General features: G+C 44.1%; 2 protein-coding genes across 2 annotated transcripts; both read left to right on the top strand.

Moving 5' to 3' along the window:
- The first annotated feature begins 1,372 nt into the window (after window positions 1–1,372).
- Window positions 1,373–2,112, top strand: LOC101777080 (histone H2B.1). The gene has a single exon (XM_004973559.4). The coding sequence runs from the start codon at window positions 1,461–1,463 to the stop codon at window positions 1,914–1,916; it is 456 nt and encodes a 151-aa protein (XP_004973616.1). The 5' UTR covers window positions 1,373–1,460; the 3' UTR covers window positions 1,917–2,112.
- A 9,251-nt stretch (window positions 2,113–11,363) lies between these two features.
- On the top strand, window positions 11,364–13,466 carry LOC101766293 (cytochrome P450 87A3). The gene is made up of 6 exons (XM_022827771.1): window positions 11,364–11,578; window positions 12,086–12,410; window positions 12,521–12,667; window positions 12,765–13,016; window positions 13,124–13,213; window positions 13,341–13,466. Exons 1-6 carry the CDS (start codon window positions 11,364–11,366, stop codon window positions 13,464–13,466), a joined length of 1,155 nt encoding a protein of 384 aa, XP_022683506.1.
- Window positions 13,467–17,775: the final 4,309 nt, after the last annotated feature.

Below are 17,775 nucleotides of genomic sequence, written 5' to 3'. Positions count from 1 at the left end.
TTTGTGTGTGGTAGTGCATGATTTGTTTGTGAATTATTCATTTGTGATTGTGTAGTGTTGTGAATCAAATCGAACTCATGTGTTGTGAATTAAAATGTTGTGCGAATTGATTGGTTGTATGTTAGCATGTCTCTTGCTTCAATTTGTGAAGTGTTAATTGTTTTGATTGTTCCTGCATGGAGTTGGAGCTCGGTGGTATGGTGGTCAAGGCGGAGCTGCAAGGGGACAACGCGAGCAGGCAGGACGATGGTGGTCCACTTTTATTTTAAATTTTTTTGAACCTTTTTAGTCCCGGGTGGTAATACCAACTGGGATTAAAGGTGATCTTTAGTCCCAGGTGAAATACCCGGGATTAAAAAAGGGACCTTTAGTCTCGAAAGAGTAGTCCTGGTTGGATTTTCAAGACCTATGCGTCTCTCCAATATGCGTCTCTCCAACAAGAAATAATGCTCACTTTTCCATCGTTGAGACGACACCGTGACAGCCATCATCATCTGAGTCGCTCAAAACTATTGCATGCTGCTCTGTTGATGGTGGAGGAGCATTTTCACCCGAGGCTGAAGAATCAAGATCATGGACATGGGTCATAGGGCAATCATTTCTTTGCAATCTCTTTGTCAGAGTGATGCAGTTTTTATTTTTCACGTGTGTTGCATGGTCTTTATCGGAAGACAGCACCCAAAAATCAGTATCTCTAGCGAATTTCCCGCTTGCCGTTGCTATTTTCTCTAACTCCCAACTTAAGACGACAACCCACCTCTTGAGACAAAGGCTCTTCTCTAATCTCATCCTTTACCATACACCAATTTTGATTTGGTGTTTGGTGTTTGGGAACACCATGTTAAACTTTAGCAATATCACATTAGATGTTTAATACTAATTAGGAGTATTAAACATAGTCTAATTACAAAACTAATTGTACAAATAAAGTTTAATTCGCGAAACGAATCTATTAAGCCTAATTAGTCCATGATTTGATAATGTGGTGCTACAATAACCATTTGCTAATGATGGATTAATTAGCCTTAATAGATTCGTCTCGCGAATTAGACTCCATCTGTGTAATTAGTTTTATAATTAACTCATATTTAATCCTTCTAATTAGCATCCGAACATCTAATATGACCCTGTTAAAGTTTAGCACACTCCACAGCTTCTCTGCTCCTGTATGTGTGGCCATTCCGTCCCATCCTGCCCTCCTGTAAGCCACCTCAGCGATCCGCGTCAAAGCCGCATCGCGACCGTCCGTGCGAGGAAGCACCAACGGCCCACGCCGCTTCAAGCCATCGATCCGCGGCACCTCCCTCTCCACCAATCAGCGCTCGCCTCTGCCCCCTATAAACCAACCCACCGCCCCCCGTCCCTCTCCCAACAACAGCCAACACAATCCTCGGCTAGCATTTCTCCCCAAATTCCCCCATCCACCGCGAATTCGAGCAGCCTCGCCCTCACCGCAACCCATGGCGCCCAAGGCTGAGAAGAAGCCCGCCGCCAAGAAGCCCGCGGAGGAGGAGCCGGCGGCCGAGAAGGCGGAGAAGACCCCGGCGGGGAAGAAGCCCAAGGCCGAGAAGCGGCTGCCGGCCGGCAAGTCCGCCGGCAAGGACGGCGAGAAGAAGGGCAAGAAGAAGGCGAAGAAGAGCGTGGAGACCTACAAGATCTACATCTTCAAGGTGCTGAAGCAGGTGCACCCCGACATCGGCATCTCCTCCAAGGCCATGTCCATCATGAACTCGTTCATCAACGACATCTTCGAGAAGCTGGCGGCGGAGGCGGCCAAGCTCGCGCGGTACAACAAGAAGCCCACCATCACCTCCCGCGAGATCCAGACCTCGGTCCGCCTCGTCCTCCCCGGGGAGCTCGCCAAGCACGCCGTCTCCGAGGGCACCAAGGCCGTCACCAAGTTCACCTCCTCCTAGGTTATAGCTAGGCCCCGCCTGTGTAGACTCCTGTCTCTTGTTCATGTGCAACCTGCTCAGCGCAGTTACGGGATTTGGTTCCGACGGATGGTGTAGTTATATATTCTGGATGTATTCTCTCATGTAGGAAGTACCTGTTTTGATTTGAACAGAGATGTTATCTGATGGAATAGCAATGGTGTTTATTTAACTCAGCTATGTGTTTATTTGTGGAATCATTGTTGTGATCCCTTCGGTTATCCCGTGATGTTGATAGGACTACTCCAACTCCTGGTAGTTTATTTGTGACGTTCTTGGTGATTTTGAAGTCTCGGCTGTTCTTTTTGTGATTCTTGTGAACAATTTAGTTCAGCTACATCCTGGTGGAATTCTGGGTTTCAACTTGCAACTTCTCAAGTTGGATTGTTCGAAAAACAAGTATCAAGTTGGCACTGAATCATGTCCATTGTCCAATCTGATTCCTGGGTAACGATTCTTATATTCAGATGGTCTTGTTGATAGAAGAAATTGGATTAGATAAAGCGATCAGCATGCATTGAGAATTAACTCTGAACTACCAAGATTAGAATATATTTTGTTTCCTTTCAGAAGAAAGAATATGTATTGTGCTATCGACAAGACAATCTGAAGTTCTGAACTACCAAGGTCCGTAATAATGAACACTGAACGTACATGTAGCATGTCAAATGTACGTTTGGATCTGGAACTCCAGAATGTAAAAGCACTTCTATCAACTTTTCATTTTCTGTCAAGTCTAAAATCTGATTCAGACGAGGACCTGAATAGATGTCAATCAGAAGCATTTCACCGTCTGTCTAAAAACAAGGTTATGCTTTACCCACAGATACATGCACTACCAAGGTCTATCCATGATTTCGTTCTGTTTTATTTTGCATACCATGAAAATGATTCGGCTGCTACATTCATCTCTTTTGAAAGTTTGCCCTTTATAAGATATGACACACATCAGACAGATTGAGATGAATGTAGATTTGAAAATGATCCGGCTGTGGATGATTTGAAAATGAATGTAGACAGTTTGCCCTTTATCTCATATGATGCACAGCATACCATGAAAATGATTCGGCTGCTACACAGTTATTTTTTGTTCTCTTTTGCTTTGGATTGATGAAATTCAGAAAGCTCGGAAAAGGTCATCGATGCAATTTCTTTTTTCTATTCAGTATTTCTTACCTCCATCTACTTATCAAATTATTGTTTGTAAGTTTGTGACTAGTGGGATCACATCAACTCCCAATTCAGGTAAATTGAGCCTAATGAATAGATCAAACGTGAATGCGCACCGAAATGAAGAGATGGCATGGGGCATAGAAGGGAACAGTTCACATTTTTCGAATTTTCACAAGTTTTGGAAGGTGCAAATAATTTCTCAGTAGAAAATAAACTTTTTTTTTTGCGACCAAGTAGAAAATAAACTTGGGCAAGGTGGCTTTGGTCCTGTTTACAAGGTAGAGAAAACAAGAATTTTCGGACAGAGAGAAGCTAAGATTTTTGGATGATCTGAAGACTGATTTTACATGTCATGCAAGTAATTTTGTTGCACTTGAGCAATTTGAAAAAATAATAAGATCATATCGATGATAAGCTGCATCAATTTTCTGCAGGGCCAGCTTCCTGATGGGTTGGACATAACAGTTAAAAGACTTGGTTCACATTCAGGGCAAAGTCTCACAGAGTTCAAAAATGAACTCCAACTCATAGCCAAACTCCAGCACAAAAATCTGGTTAGGCTGTTGGGTTGTTGCTCTCAAGGGGAGGAGAAAATGTTGATCTATGAATATTTGCTAAATAAAAGCCTGGATTGCTTCATATTTGGTATATCTGTTATAATAATTAGGCACTCCGTATTGTACACTGCTTCTAAAGTCTGACTATGTTTTATCTACTATGTTAGTTTATGTTCAATTTGATGTGCAGATGAAACAAGACGAACCTTACTAAGTTGGGACAAACGACTGGTGATAATAGAAGGAATTGCACAAGGACTTTGTATCTGCATGAACTCTCTTGGTTACGACTTATACATAGAGATGTTAAAGCAAGCAACATTCTCTTGGACTCGGAAATGAATCCAAAGATTTCAAATTTTGGGCTAGAGCAAAAATATTCAGCTCAAATGATACCGAAGGAAACACGAAAAGGGTGGTTGGGACTTAGTAAGCTCTTTCTCGCAACATTGGTCCATTGTAGAACACAAAATTTGGCACAAAAGTTTGTTCCCTTATGCTGTGTTACTGGTGTGCCTTTCAGTGGTTATATGGCTCCAGAGTATGCTTCTGAAGGCCTGTTCTCAACAAAATCTGATGTATTCAGCTTTGGTGTGCTAATTCTTGAGATCATCACTGGAAAAAGAAATTCAGGTTTCCATAAGCACGGAAGCTTCCTGAACCTTCTTGGATATGTGAGTCTTTCCTATATTCTACATGTGCAATTAGTTTTGCTTGTGCTGTAACTTGTAACATCTAAAATAACATATTGATTAATTGCTCGTTTAGCCTCGTTTAGGCTCCTTATGGTTGGCTGCCTCAATTGCTCGTCCAGTGAACTGATGAATTCAATCAATTGTGAAATGTGATGATTCGTAATGGTTTGGGGGTGAGATATGCCTGCTTACCAGGATAGCTAGCCCCGATTCGCCCAGCACCCCTTGTGGTTGCACAACCTGCCGCTTGTCAGTTGTCACCGGCTCCGCACCGCTTCTCTGTTCTCTGTGGTGCTAGACGACGAACCCCCTTCTTCCGGCGAGCCCCTCAAGCGAGTCCCCATCACCATACGAATGGAAATGTTCCAAACTAAAACTAAAACAGAATGTTCCAAGCATTGAGGGGATTTATTCCAATGTTTCCTCACCTTCTTCCTCGTCGCCGGCGACGGCCGCGCCGCCTCTCGTCGTGCTGCTTCCCTCGCGGCGCTACCTCCCCCGCCGTGCCGCCATCGTGTGCCGTCGGACGGTTTTGTCAAGAATGTCACGGCCCAATCAATAGGCAAGTCACCGGCCCAAAACTGAAGTAGCCTAATTTTACTTTAAGGCCCATCTAGCCACCATTTTCAATTTTCCTCACCACAAAAAACGGAAACTTCTAGTTAGCGCAAGGGTTCCCAACCATTAAAAAAGTGTCACATCCGAGTGTCACATCATATGTTCGGATGCTAATTAGGAGAACTAAACATGAGCTAATTATAAAACTAATTGCAGAACCCTGTGCTAATTCGCGTGACGAATCTATTAAACCTAATTAATCCATCATTAGCAAATGGTTACTGTAGCACCACATTGTCAAATCATGGACTAATTAGGCTTAATAGATTCGTCTCACGAATTACACTCCATCTGTGCAATTAGTTTTGTAATTAGTCTATGTTTAATACTCCTAATTAGCATCCAAACATTCGATGTGACGGGTGTTAAACTTTAACACGATGGAGCCAAACAGGCCATAAATTCAGACAGCCCAAATAAGGATGTGGTCCCCCACGTGCTTTCCGTTTTTATCATGAACGGTTCCCTCCAGCCCTCCGACACCACAAGCACTCCTAGTCCCTATCCTCGTTGTTAATCAACGGGAAACAAATTAAAATATGAATTTAAGCATGGGTTCATTTTTTATTTTAGCATTCATTTTTGTGCATTTAACCATTCAAAAATCTTGATGCAAAAAAAATTACAAAACAAACTTATATTGAAAATTTAAATGAGCAAAAAAATTATACACACAAATTTAGTCACAAAATTATGCAACACCAAAGTTATATATAAAAAATATGTGCATAATTATGAACTACAAGAGTTATATACAAAAATTATATGCTAAATTATGAACAAAGTTTCAAATTAATTTATGTGAAAAAAATATGAACATACGAACAAATATTATGTGTATAGATTATGAAAACATTATAACATATAAGATGTGCATAAATTATGCTCAGAAAATGCATGAAAGAGAAAAAATCGATGAGAAATATTGGAACAAAGATTTGGAGACAAAACTTGGAACAGGAATTCGAAAACAACATATAGAAACACAACTTTGGGAAAAAAAAAAGAGAGAAAGGGGAAATGGGATCCATCGGGAGTGGCGGCGCTCGTCGCCGCCGCTGCTTCGCCGGGGCAGCTGCGCTGTCGCCTGGGTCGCACGCTGGCCGTCGCCCGAGGCCACCGTATCTCCCACAAATCGCTACTCGCGGAGCTCGTGCCGCTCGCAGGGCGGCCGCACGAGATGCTCGCCGGCGGTCACTCTCGGCGAGCTCTTCACCGGGTGCCACGCCGCGCCGCACCGCGAGCTCCCGCTTGGCCGCTTCCCGTTACTCTCCGAGGCGCCGTGCAGCTGCTCACCAGCTTTGCGTTGCTGAGGGGCAGATAGCTATGGAAGGGAGATAGAAAAGAGAGAAGGTAGAAAAGTAACTGGAAGAGAGTGTGAACGAGAAAGATGGAAGGAGGCAACCTTCAGCGTGTTCGCTGTGAACGAGAAAGATGGAAGGAGGCAACCTTACTTTCACGCGTGGAAGGGTCCAGCGGACCACGCGGCGTCGCGCGCCAGGAAGCGCGCTGGCGCGCGCGTGTAGCTTCCGTTTTGCCCGAAAAAAAAAATTGCACACAGCTGCACCACATCCCGTTTCCTATTTTCTCAACCATGAAGATCAGATGTGCATGCAGCCTGTAGCCCGTTAGCCCGACACGGAGCCCGTTCTTTTGACCCGAACCTAGCCTAACCCAGCCTGGTAGCTCGTGCCGGGCATGGGCCGCCACCCCGGCACGACGAGCGGCCCGGCTCGGCACGATTTTAGTATGCTGACCCAAAATAGCCCGTTAACCACCTCCCTACCGACCCAACAACAACATAAATGCCAACCTCTAGCCTGCTAACTCTCACCCGTCACCCCTTCCTCTCCCTATCTACTACGGTGCTGCCCACCGTCGCCTCCCTCTATCTCTCGCATGGCTCCATCCTCCCCTCCATGGCTCCATCCTCTCCTTCCCCTCCAACCTCCGCCTCCCCTCTGACCTTTGGCCCTCCACCTCCCCTCCAGCTAGTGGCGGCGGGCTGGGAGCGGCGGCGGCGGTGGGGGAGGCCAGGAGCGGTGGTAAGGGCGCGGGAGGTTGGCAGCGGTGGCGGTGGCGCGGGGGCCCGCCGTGCCTCGCGGTGGCCCGAAGCTGGTCGTGCTCGACAGGCCGGCCTGGCACGGGAAAGGCAGCGTGGGCTCGTGCTTGGGCCGTCGGTGTAGCCTGTGGGCCGGCCTGGCATGGCACGACGTTGGCGTCGTGATGGGCCAAGCCCGGCACGAAAATTAACAGGCCTTGCCGGCCCGTGCTGGACCGGGTCGGGCGGCCCGAATGGACAACTAGATCAGCGACAGCGACATGGACGGTATGCTACGCGGAGGCAAGATACAAGCTACAAGATTCCAGAAATGAATGAAACTAATAAACAAGACTATGCCCACGAGAAAAAAAAAGAAGTTTGGAAATTGAGGCAGTCACCGATATACTAGTTTGGCTGTTAGTGTGAAAGGTATGGAAATGTAGCAAAATGGAATATAGCTACAACATTTCCAAAAGTAAATCAAAATTCTAAAAGATAGTAAATCTTCAGAGTTTAAGTGTGTGGACTGAATGAAAGAAAAAAGAAAATAAATAACATTCTTTTTTGATTGGTATATATGTGTAGAACAATATGCAGCACAAAATGAAAGTCAGCATTTTCTTTGGGCCTATCAACCTAACATCCGGAGTGTTTTTTCCTTGCCTGCTAGCACTTGAATTTGATTGAATTCAGGAGGTAGAGGCCTAACCATACTATATAAATTGACTAACTATACTATATAAACAAAATTCGGGAGGTAGGGGCACTATACCACAGCCCCCAAAGTAGCGACTTCATTGTGGTCGGTATAGTCGTTGTAACGACGGATCATTGGTCGGTATAGAGTTATGCCGACCGCAGCTATTAGTCGTTATAAGTGGCGTCGGTATAAGTCTATACCGACCAACGAATTTATACCGACCAACAGTCGGTATGCACTCTATGGTTTAATGAGACATGCAAAAACATTTAACGATTGATGGTGACATGTAGAAACTTGAAGTACCGACGAATGGTGCGTTGCTCAGCTATACCGACGAATGGTCCATCATTATTTTCAGACTTATACCGTCGGATGTCTGACGAGATATTGAGGTTGCGGTACAGTGAGGCCTAAAAAACACTTGAATTTCCTCTTCCTCCCTCCATATATGCTACTTAAAAGAACAAAGAGGAAGGAAAAAAATAGGTGTAGCTAGCAGAAACCAACATTTCTAGATGTCATATAGGAAACCTGTTTTATTTTTGCTAGTGGTTTTTATGAGAGTCTAAACTGTGATCGCTCTTAAAACTAATAATTAAAGAGGAGCTCAGCCATGGTAGGACATTGCTGACATGGCTTTGCGAAAACATCCAGGCCAGGTGGAGCACTGGAGCGGTTGCCTTGCTCTATGCTCGTCCATGGCTTACTACTCGTTGCCGTGCGAAGGCGGTCTCAAGCGTATATATATGTTTTCTTTTTTTATTTGACCTGTGATTTGTCTCGACATTCGATGTTATATTGCTCCCCGTGATCCCGTGGATATATAGGAATGTGTAATTTTTTATTGCACACGGATTCCTTCTCAGTCTTTCTAAGAAAGGTGATGCTCATCAGTTATGAACATCATTGTGCTTGCACTAAATGGTCAAACAAAGCGTAGCAAAACGATAGGAGTGATTCCAAAGCTGCACAAGCTATTCGATCAGAGTCAAAACTGAAAAGTACTATATAATACCAACTCGCAAATTAAAAGCAAATTAATTAAAAAGCCAAACTGACCGTGGACGACGCAACACGCTTTAAAGCTGCTCGAAATCTGAAGCTTCTAGTATAGTACGTCACAGGCTCTAAAGCTTCTAGTATAGTACTCTGCAGTGGCGGTTGCCGGCGTTTTTCTTTCTTTCTTTCTTTTCCTCAAAAATAGTTAAAAAAGAGAGGTGGTGGTGGTGCGGTTGACAACATTCTAGTAGCTGGTGATGCTGCGGAGATGTTACGGCCATTTTGCGGTGGTGTTGAGAAGAGCAGCAGCAGAGTGATAGCATTGTGCGACACGTGTTGATGTCCCAATCCAACCATGTTTTGAGTTGAGTCGAGTGGCATAATGTGCGGTGCAGCACGTGTTGATGTCTCAATCCAACCGGCCATCGTTGTTGTTGAGTTGAGTTGAGCGCAGTTTAAGTGGTGCGATAGCGTTGTGTGGCGTGTCGATGTCCCAATCCATCCTAGCGGTGGTGATGTTTGTTGTTTTGCTCAGTCTGGACTCTTCTTCTTTTTAATATATAATCAGCAGCTCTTCTACCTGATACGTTTAAAAAAATTAGCTCTATGTTGTGTGACGCTGATGACTGGATGGTTACCGTGTACAAATGGGTGAATCCCCCATGCATCGCCGAGCTTTCATCCTGGGTCCTAATCCTGGTCGCTGGTGGCACTTAGGATTTAGAAATACGTTTTTTTCTAATATTTAAAAAGATAGAGTTTAGTTTTGAATTAGATTTAAATTCAAACTTGACATAAAAATTCTAAATAAAAATCTAAGCCAAACCTGCATCATGTGCGATGAATGTATAAATAATAGTCATGCTCACATGTAGTGTAATCATACTACTACGTGTAATAATTTGTTGACTAATTCCTCCTCTAGGAGGTGGTTGAAGCTGGATTTTTTATTAAAAAAAATCAAACCTGCATCATATTCTAGCTCATGCACAAATTTAAGTTACTGAGTTGAATTTGAGGTATAAAAACGGAAAAGTATATAATTTCAACTCTCTGTGAAGCGGACCTGCCCTCGCCATCTGAGTACGCCGGCAGGGTGCTCCGTCTTTTGCTCCTCCCAAACAACTCCATGGAGATCCCCAGAAAATAGCTCGTATGATGCGCCGCCGCCGCTGAGTGTCCATGCGTCGCTGACGGTTGCGTAGGACGGATGCGGGAGGAGGAATCGGGATCGGGCTTTGGAAGGTCGTATGCGTCGGCGCCGCCGGCTGCCCGTCCGGCGCCCTTCCGTCAACCCGATAAGCTACATGTATGCCGGGTTATTCAGTATAGTCCGTTGTTTTCTTTTTGCAAATTTTCAACACTTAGTCTATTTGGCACTTCAAATGTGCCCATCCATGTGTAACTGATTTCTTTTGATCTGATTTCTTGCTAACGGACGCCCGCAGTGGAATTATAAACTCTGCCATAGGATGCATTACCACTAGTAGAAAACTAAGTATTAGTTCCGGTTGGAAGGGTGCAAATCTCTCGAAAAACTATCCGGGATAAAATAATTGAGACAAAAGGGGAGTGTCTTTTATCCCGGGTTCCTCAACTGGGACTAAAGACACCTTTTAGTCCCGGTTGGTAATACACACCGGGATAAAAGGGTCTGAAGGATTTAGTTCTGCCCCAGTTACGCGTGAGGGACCCTTTTATCCCGGTTGGTATTACAAACCGGGATAAAAGGGTTCGAGGGCTTTAATTCTTTTTCAGCCACTCGTGAGGGACCCTTTTATCCCGGTTGGTGTCGTGAGCTTTAGTCCCGAGTGGTACCACCAACCGGGATTACAAGGGTGACCTTTAATCCCGGTTATTCTTACCACCCGAGACAAAAGGGTCCCCCACGGGTAGCTGATTTTTTCACCCAGGACTAAAGGGTCCCTCACGGGTGGCTGATTTTTAAACCGGGATAAAAAGGTGACTTTTAGTTCCGGTTGCAAATACCAACCAGGAGTAAAGCTCCGCGCGCACGGGGACGTATTGAAAGTCAGTTCTCTGCTTAGTGTACGGACTTCTTGAAGCGATCTTGCAGTTGCAGGAGCCACCGCACATGATCTCCGTCCGTCGTGTATCTGATTTCTTTTTATTATTTGATTTGATTTGATTCGATTTTCCTTGCTTACCGATGTACTCTGCGTTAAGACTGTATCACGGAGAGACTGATGCAATAGGATTGTGTAGGTTATTGTGCACGGGATCCTTCTCCATATTTTCTGGCGCCTGGCGGAGAGGTCAAAAATCATAAGAAAAGCTACCGCCCTTTCCTTATTCGCTATGTCTCCTTCTGACCTTCTCGGAAACGGCTCCGACGCACGCAACAAGCTAGAAAATTGGATCGCGCGCGCGCGCGCAAACTTAAAATTGCAGCGGAATTTACAATAACTCGTAGTCTCCACTCTCCAACCCTCCAGCGCGCAAGTAATATAATTCAGAGTCAACACTGAAAGGTGCTTGCCTGTAATAAAAAAACCCACAACTCTAAACTGGCAGTGTCATGCATGGCACCTTTCCTTTTTAATAGCTGCTAGAGACTGCAATATGGCACACCAGCCAAAAGCTAGCTTGCAATCACTTTCTCCTACTAGTCCAGAAGAGATGGAGAGTTTCCTAGTCTCGTATCCAAGCCTATGTTGTGTTACACTGATCATCGGATGGTTAGTGCATTGGGCATACAAATGGGCAAATCCGCCGTGCAAAGGAACCCTTCCTCCGGGCTCCATGGGGTTCCCAATTGTCGGTGAGACCTTCCAATTGTTCAAACCAAGCCCTTCTATCGGCATCCCAAGCTACTATCAACAACGACTGAAGAGGTGACATGACAACTCAACATTCAATTTCACTCTGGATTTACTATTTGTACTTGTGTTATCAACTAAGCTCATGTGATAAAACTAAGCTCATGTGCTAGCCTTTCTTCAGGAAAAGAAAGAAAGAAAGCTATACTTTTCATGTTCCAAACTATTGGTCATTTAATTTTGTTCCAAATCAAACTTTACTTTTCTAACTTTATTTGACAAGTTTATAGAACAAGAATTAACATCTACAACATTAAATTAGTTTTGTTAAGTCCATCACAAAATATATATTGACAGTGTATTTATCTGGTACTGTAAAAATTAACATATTTTTTATAACTTGATCAAAGTTAGAGAAGACAAAACTAAAGTGACAAATACTTTGGAACAGAGTGAGTAGCACATATATGCATCACTGGCCCGTGGCTCAAAATAGCTTCACTGCTCATATGAACAACTGACTAGGAACTGTAATTTTGGCGCCTGAGTTTATGCATGTCGTTGCTGTCGTTACTATGCTAGATACGGTACCCTGTTCAAGACCAGCCTGGCCGGGCAGCGTGTGGTCGTTTCCCTCGACCCTGAGGTGAACCACTTCATCTTTCAAGAAGAGGGCAAGTTGTTCCGAAGCTGGTACACGGAGGCGACAAACAACATCTTCGGCAAGAAGAGCGTCACCAAGTTCAATGCCAATGTCCACAAGTTCGTCCGGAGCTTCGCGTCCAAGCTCTTCGGCGTAGAAAACCTCAGGGAAGTGCTCATCCGAGAGCTGGAGGATGCCATCAGGCAGAGCTTTGCGGCGTGGGCAGCCAAACCAAGCATCGAGGTGAAGGATGGGGTAGCTGATGTAAGTACGCCAAATAGAATTATAATCGGCGTGATGCGACTTGACTTAACTACCTTTTTCCGTGACTGATTAACGATTATATTTGTACGATCTACTTACATGCATGGCAGATGATATTTGACCTGGTCGCCAAGAAGATGATCAGCATGGAACCTGGTGAGTCAAGAGAACTGAGAAAGAACTTCGAGGACTTCTTCCGGGGGATGCTAAGTTTCCCAATATACTTTCCTGGGACATTGTATTACAAATGCATGAAGGTATACTCGACTAGAATCAACAATAATTCATGCATTTTTAATTATTAACTTTTGTTTTGTCTGCACGAGCAACTGTAATTCAAATTTTTGCTCACAGGGAAGGAGAAACGTGCATAGGATATTGTCTGATATACTGAAAGAGAGGCTAAGCACACCTGGGAAGAAACACGGCGACATTGTTGACCTACTTGTAGAAGAACTGCGGAGTGAAAAGCCGCTAATAGACGAGAATTTTGCTATAGATGCACTTGCTGCCATCTTATTTGGCAGCTTCGTGACGGCATCAGCAGCCCTCACCATAGGTTTCAAGTTCCTCACTGACAACCCTAAAGTTGTCGAAACGCTTAAGGTTAAGATCTTAGCCGGGAAATTAAACAAATTAAAGCACAAATAATCCTACGGAAGTTGAACATTTGAACTGAATCCTAAAATATAATTTTGTGCGTGTCTTCCCAGGAGGAGCACGAAATAATATTAAAGAAACGAGAAGACAAGAATTCTGGATTCACATGGGAGGAATACAAGTCCTTGACATTCACTACTCAGGTGATGACTCAACTCTGACGTATCTGTAGCTTAATGTTTTTCAGCATTTATTTGTCCTATGCGCCCATGCTGATGCTTTGCAGCCAGAACTTCTTCAACGTGACTGATGAGCTTGTTTCACCTGAAGGTAATGAACGAGATTACTCGAATGGGTAACATCGCACCTGGGATTTTCAGGAAAACCCTGAAAGACGTGCAAGTGAATGGTAGGTATATGCTTTCTGAACAATTCTGGAAAAAAAGGAAATTATAGTTCAATTTATATTTCAATAAATCAGAATTGCACAATGCGGTTGGTGATTCGATGATTCGTGTCTTATGAAGGCTATACAATTCCAGCGGGGTGGCTAGTGATGATTAGTCCCATGACCGTCCATCTAAACCCAAAATTTTTTGAGGATCCACTCAAATTTAATCCATGGAGGTGGTCGGTTAGTAGCAAACACTGCAACAACTGCATTATTCATTTTCAAATTTGAACTTTGAACTATAAACAGAATATCTTTAATATGACACAAGTATTGGACCTTATCAGACTCAGGACGAGGCGAAACAAATAGCACAAAAGAGGAATTTCATGCCGTTCGGAGGAGGCATAAGGCTTTGCCTCGGGGCAGACTTCAGCAAACTTTTGATTTCACTTTTCCTCCATGTTTTGGTGACAAAATACAGGTACATGACTGTCCAATATTTGTGTACGTCACTATGTATAAATATGCAGATGCAAATTTCCTTATTTGACACCGGAAAATCTCAATTATTCCTTCATTATCCTGAATTGTTTTCCTCCCTATATATGACACTTCATCAGTTAAGAAATGTCCAATAAGAAATGCAACTGTCACATAAGGAAAAAAAAATTCAGGACTGAGGAAGGAATTGAGATTTTTCCGGGTGTTAGATAAGAAATTTCCTCTATAATGATATGGGTGTTGTGGGTGCAACTTCAGCACACATATATCTGCAGCTCTGATAGGGAATTCTAACTTTTCTGTAGATGGATCGAGATAAAAGGAGGGGAAGTATTTCGTGCTGCAGAGATGGTGATTCCTCAAGGCTACCATATCCAACTCGTTCCTACGTCCTAAGGAACATGGTGTACGCGTATCTACGTACTATTTTGTTGGAGATTCCAAGTGCAGTTAGTAGTAAGTGTGTGAGAGAGAGACAAGAAAGTGCAAGCTTAGCACTTACTTGCATGTATGTTTAAGTCACAATAAAAGGTATTGTGTGTATGTGGTCTCGGTGGCTATACGTAAATCCGAATATGAGTGTATACTAAAGTTGCAATAAGGTGTTGCACTTAAGGTCTCGGTGGTTGCGCATGTCTGTGAATATGAAAGCAACAAAGTTGTATTGTATGGCTCGTACTAACCGTCCAGTGTGTGGTCTTATCGTGAACTCACGATATCACCGTGGTCTTTGCAATATACTCCCTCCCTCCGTATCAAATTATATGTCATTTTTGACTTTTCTATCTAGAAAAGCTAAAACGACTTACAATTTGAAACAGAGGAGTACCTTCCTTACCCATGCCTGGTAGTGTCGTACATACATTTATGGGCCCACCAGAAAGTTTGGACAGTTCTAGGTATGAGGCTGGACACCGAGACTCATCTGACATGGAGACCATGGTGCAGAACGGCGTAGTCTATATGGAAAGACAGGAACTAGTCGAGGATTAGGAAAGTACTCATTGTAATAAGAGTAGAACTCTTCTAGTCATATCCGACTAGTATTCTTGTAACCAACCGACCTGTAACCTTGCCCTCGAAATTATAAGGCGAGGTAGGGACCCTCTCCAGATCGATTCAATCCGACCAACACACAGGACGTAGGGTATTACGCAATCTAGCGGTAGGAGGAGCGGCTATTTCAACATTTTTTTAAAACAATACCACATTCAACATTTTCTACCATCGATTTCAACATTTTCAAAATTTAGATTCAACATTTTTTAGAACTTAATTGAAAATTTTGAAAACAAATTAATGCTAGTATCTTCTTCTTCGTCGACGACAGAGCATCAGCGGCCATGGTGTCGGCAACACGCACGGCAGCGGCAGGAGGGGTAACGGCAGCGGCGGCGGGAGGAGCAGCAGAAGGGGCACCGGCGGGAGGAGTAGCGGTGGCACGGTGTTGACGGCTGTTAGCACGCCAACTTATGAATTGCAAGCACACGGATCAGTTGTAGCTCTTCCCTCGGAGTACTCCCCCAAGATTTATCAATCCGTGGAACTTATAGCACAAGATCTATTTTAATCATCATTGTTAGTATGGACTTAGTGTTGATGGGTGATTCAGATCTAATCTACTAAGCTTGTACGGACAGATAATAGATAGAGTAGAAGTAACCAATCTAAAGCAACATAGACTATGCATAAGATCTAATTTTGAGCATGGATAGCAAAGCAACACATGATATGATCCTAGTAAAAAGCACCTTTAAATCTGTACCTCCAGTCCAGCTTTTGGAACCCCCTACCTTACACAAGAAAGATCCCATCACGATCCCCTCTATCAGGATTAAAGGCACGATCGAAAGAACATGTTATACTCATCGGTAGATTAGGCATGCAAATCCGGTCACCACGACCACAAGAACATACTAAGCAATGTATTATCGATTAATAGATTGAAAAGCAAGCAAACTCGATAAAGCATAAAACCATCAAAGGAGACATCTAGATCGCTAAGAACATGAACACATGTATTACTTCACCATGAATGATTGTACATCAAAAGATCACCATCGGGATCCTACCTTGATCTTGATGACTCCTAGCTCCAGATCTCCAGCGTGATCTTCCTCGCAGGGTGATCACGCTGGCAAAGGTTCGCCTACGCTAATTCCCAACAACTGCACGACCTTCGGCTCTTCAGAGAGGTGTCCCTCAAGCTCCTTCTGCTTCTCTGTTGCTTCATGCCGAGTACGTCATCTTGGATATAGGGATCGGTAGATTTTTGGAGCATTTATAGTCCAAAGAGCGCGTGGCAAAAATTGGAAGGCGAGGGGCCGAAGGAAACCCGCAGGCCGATTGGCCTGGGCCTTCCTTTTGGCCCCTCACGTCCTGCTTTGTCTCCAAGTCTTCTTAGATGCTTAGGAATCTAATTTTCACTTGCATGTGGGCTGACACGTCGGTAGCTTCGGGGTAAGAATTATCTTCAATAACTTTCCAAATCTTCGCTTGATCTTATTTGATTCCTCTTTGATCCCGAAGTCATCCTTACCATATCTTCACAAACTTAGCCCTTAAGTCATCTTGAAGGATTGCTTTCCAAAGATGGGTGTCAGGGGGTGCCAGAGGACCCTAGGACAATCGGCCTAGGCTCCTCTGGGCCGATCAGCCTAGGCTCCTTTGGGCTGATCGGCCTGAGCCCTTCCTGGGCCTGTTGGCCTTCATCTTTGTCTGGTTCGATGTCCGTTCAATGCTTTGTCCAAAAATATGCTTTTAGGTCTAATTCTCTGCAAAAATAGAATATCCTCCAAAATATGTTGCACATGTGAAAATGACCGTTTTATTAGATGTAATCAATAGTTTAGGTATTAAATTCATGTCATTATTGAAGATAAACATGAGTAAAAGTGTGTCAATAACGAGCGTCAACACACGGCGCATGAGAGGAGCGGCGGTGCGGGCTGCAGGAGAAGGAGCGGTGGGTTGATGGCAAGCTAGGGTTGAGGGAGGAGCCAAATCCAACGGTGGGAGTTTTGCGCACGAATCTCAAACACCATAAGCCCAATAAGAAACAAGCTTCTAGAAGCTATATAGGAATCTCGTCCTAGTGGATCACCAAATGTACTAAGCAATAATAAGAGTACTATAGACACCTTCTCGCGGACACATGTCGACCTATAAAAGCATATAGAGAACTTCTAGCTAGGGCATGTGCATCGTAGTTAGAGCTTCTTCGTTCACACACCACTTCAAACTTGTTAAGGGTAATCCCAATGGAAAGTTTCATGTGATGTTTCCAAGACAGCCACATAAGCAAGAATGAAATAAAATTATGTTTGAAAGTACCTCCCCAATGCATAATTTCATGGTGTGGTTTTATTAGGATCAAAATCGCATTTAATTTCAGGACTCATGGAGAGTTGGTATTCGTGTACAGCTGGTTTCATCTAGATGAAAGTGGTTCCCTCTCTCTTCTTTAATTTAATGCCATGTCATCAAAAAATCCTACATAGCATACTAATTAATGAGAATGAAACCTCGTGAAACTCCCCACCGGAAGTAGCCTTAGGAACTGCCCCGCTCTTGCTTTACAACCGTCACCTAATTTATCTTTCAGCCCATCTAGCCTACCTGTTTTCTTTTGTTTTTTTCTCTTGCAGCCTGGCTCATGCACCACATCCATCCGGCCATCAGCCCATCACCCATCCACCCCCACTGGTGGCCAGGAGGGCCACGAGACACCGACCGAACTCTTCGACCCACTCCAAAAGCCCCTCACTGCCCCACTGGCCCGCTCCCAACAACCGCCTCGGCACCCCCAAATTCAAGACCAAAACCCTTCACCCCCATGACCTCGCTGATCGGTGATTGCAACTGCCTGCT

The sequence above is a fragment of the Setaria italica genome, chromosome VI (assembly GCF_000263155.2).
Source record: "Setaria italica strain Yugu1 chromosome VI, Setaria_italica_v2.0, whole genome shotgun sequence".
In the NCBI taxonomy this organism is placed as follows: Eukaryota; Viridiplantae; Streptophyta; class Magnoliopsida; order Poales; family Poaceae; genus Setaria; species Setaria italica.
The sequence above is the reverse complement of the archived record's forward strand: the minus strand, read 5'-3'. Positions and strand labels throughout refer to the sequence as shown.

Bases quoted from the DNA above. Each gene is read 5' to 3' on its own strand.
- LOC101777080 (XM_004973559.4), top strand. From the start codon at position 1,461: ATGGCGCCCAAGGCTGAGAAGAAGCCCGCCGCCAAGAAGCCCGCGGAG.
- LOC101766293 (XM_022827771.1), top strand. From the start codon at position 11,364: ATGGAGAGTTTCCTAGTCTCGTATCCAAGCCTATGTTGTGTTACACTG. The intron at 12,411-12,520 runs GTAAGTACGCCA...CATGCATGGCAG, and splicing joins TGAAGGATGGGGTAGCTGAT to ATGATATTTGACCTGGTCGC. The intron at 13,017-13,123 runs GTTAAGATCTTA...GTGTCTTCCCAG, and splicing joins AAGTTGTCGAAACGCTTAAG to GAGGAGCACGAAATAATATT.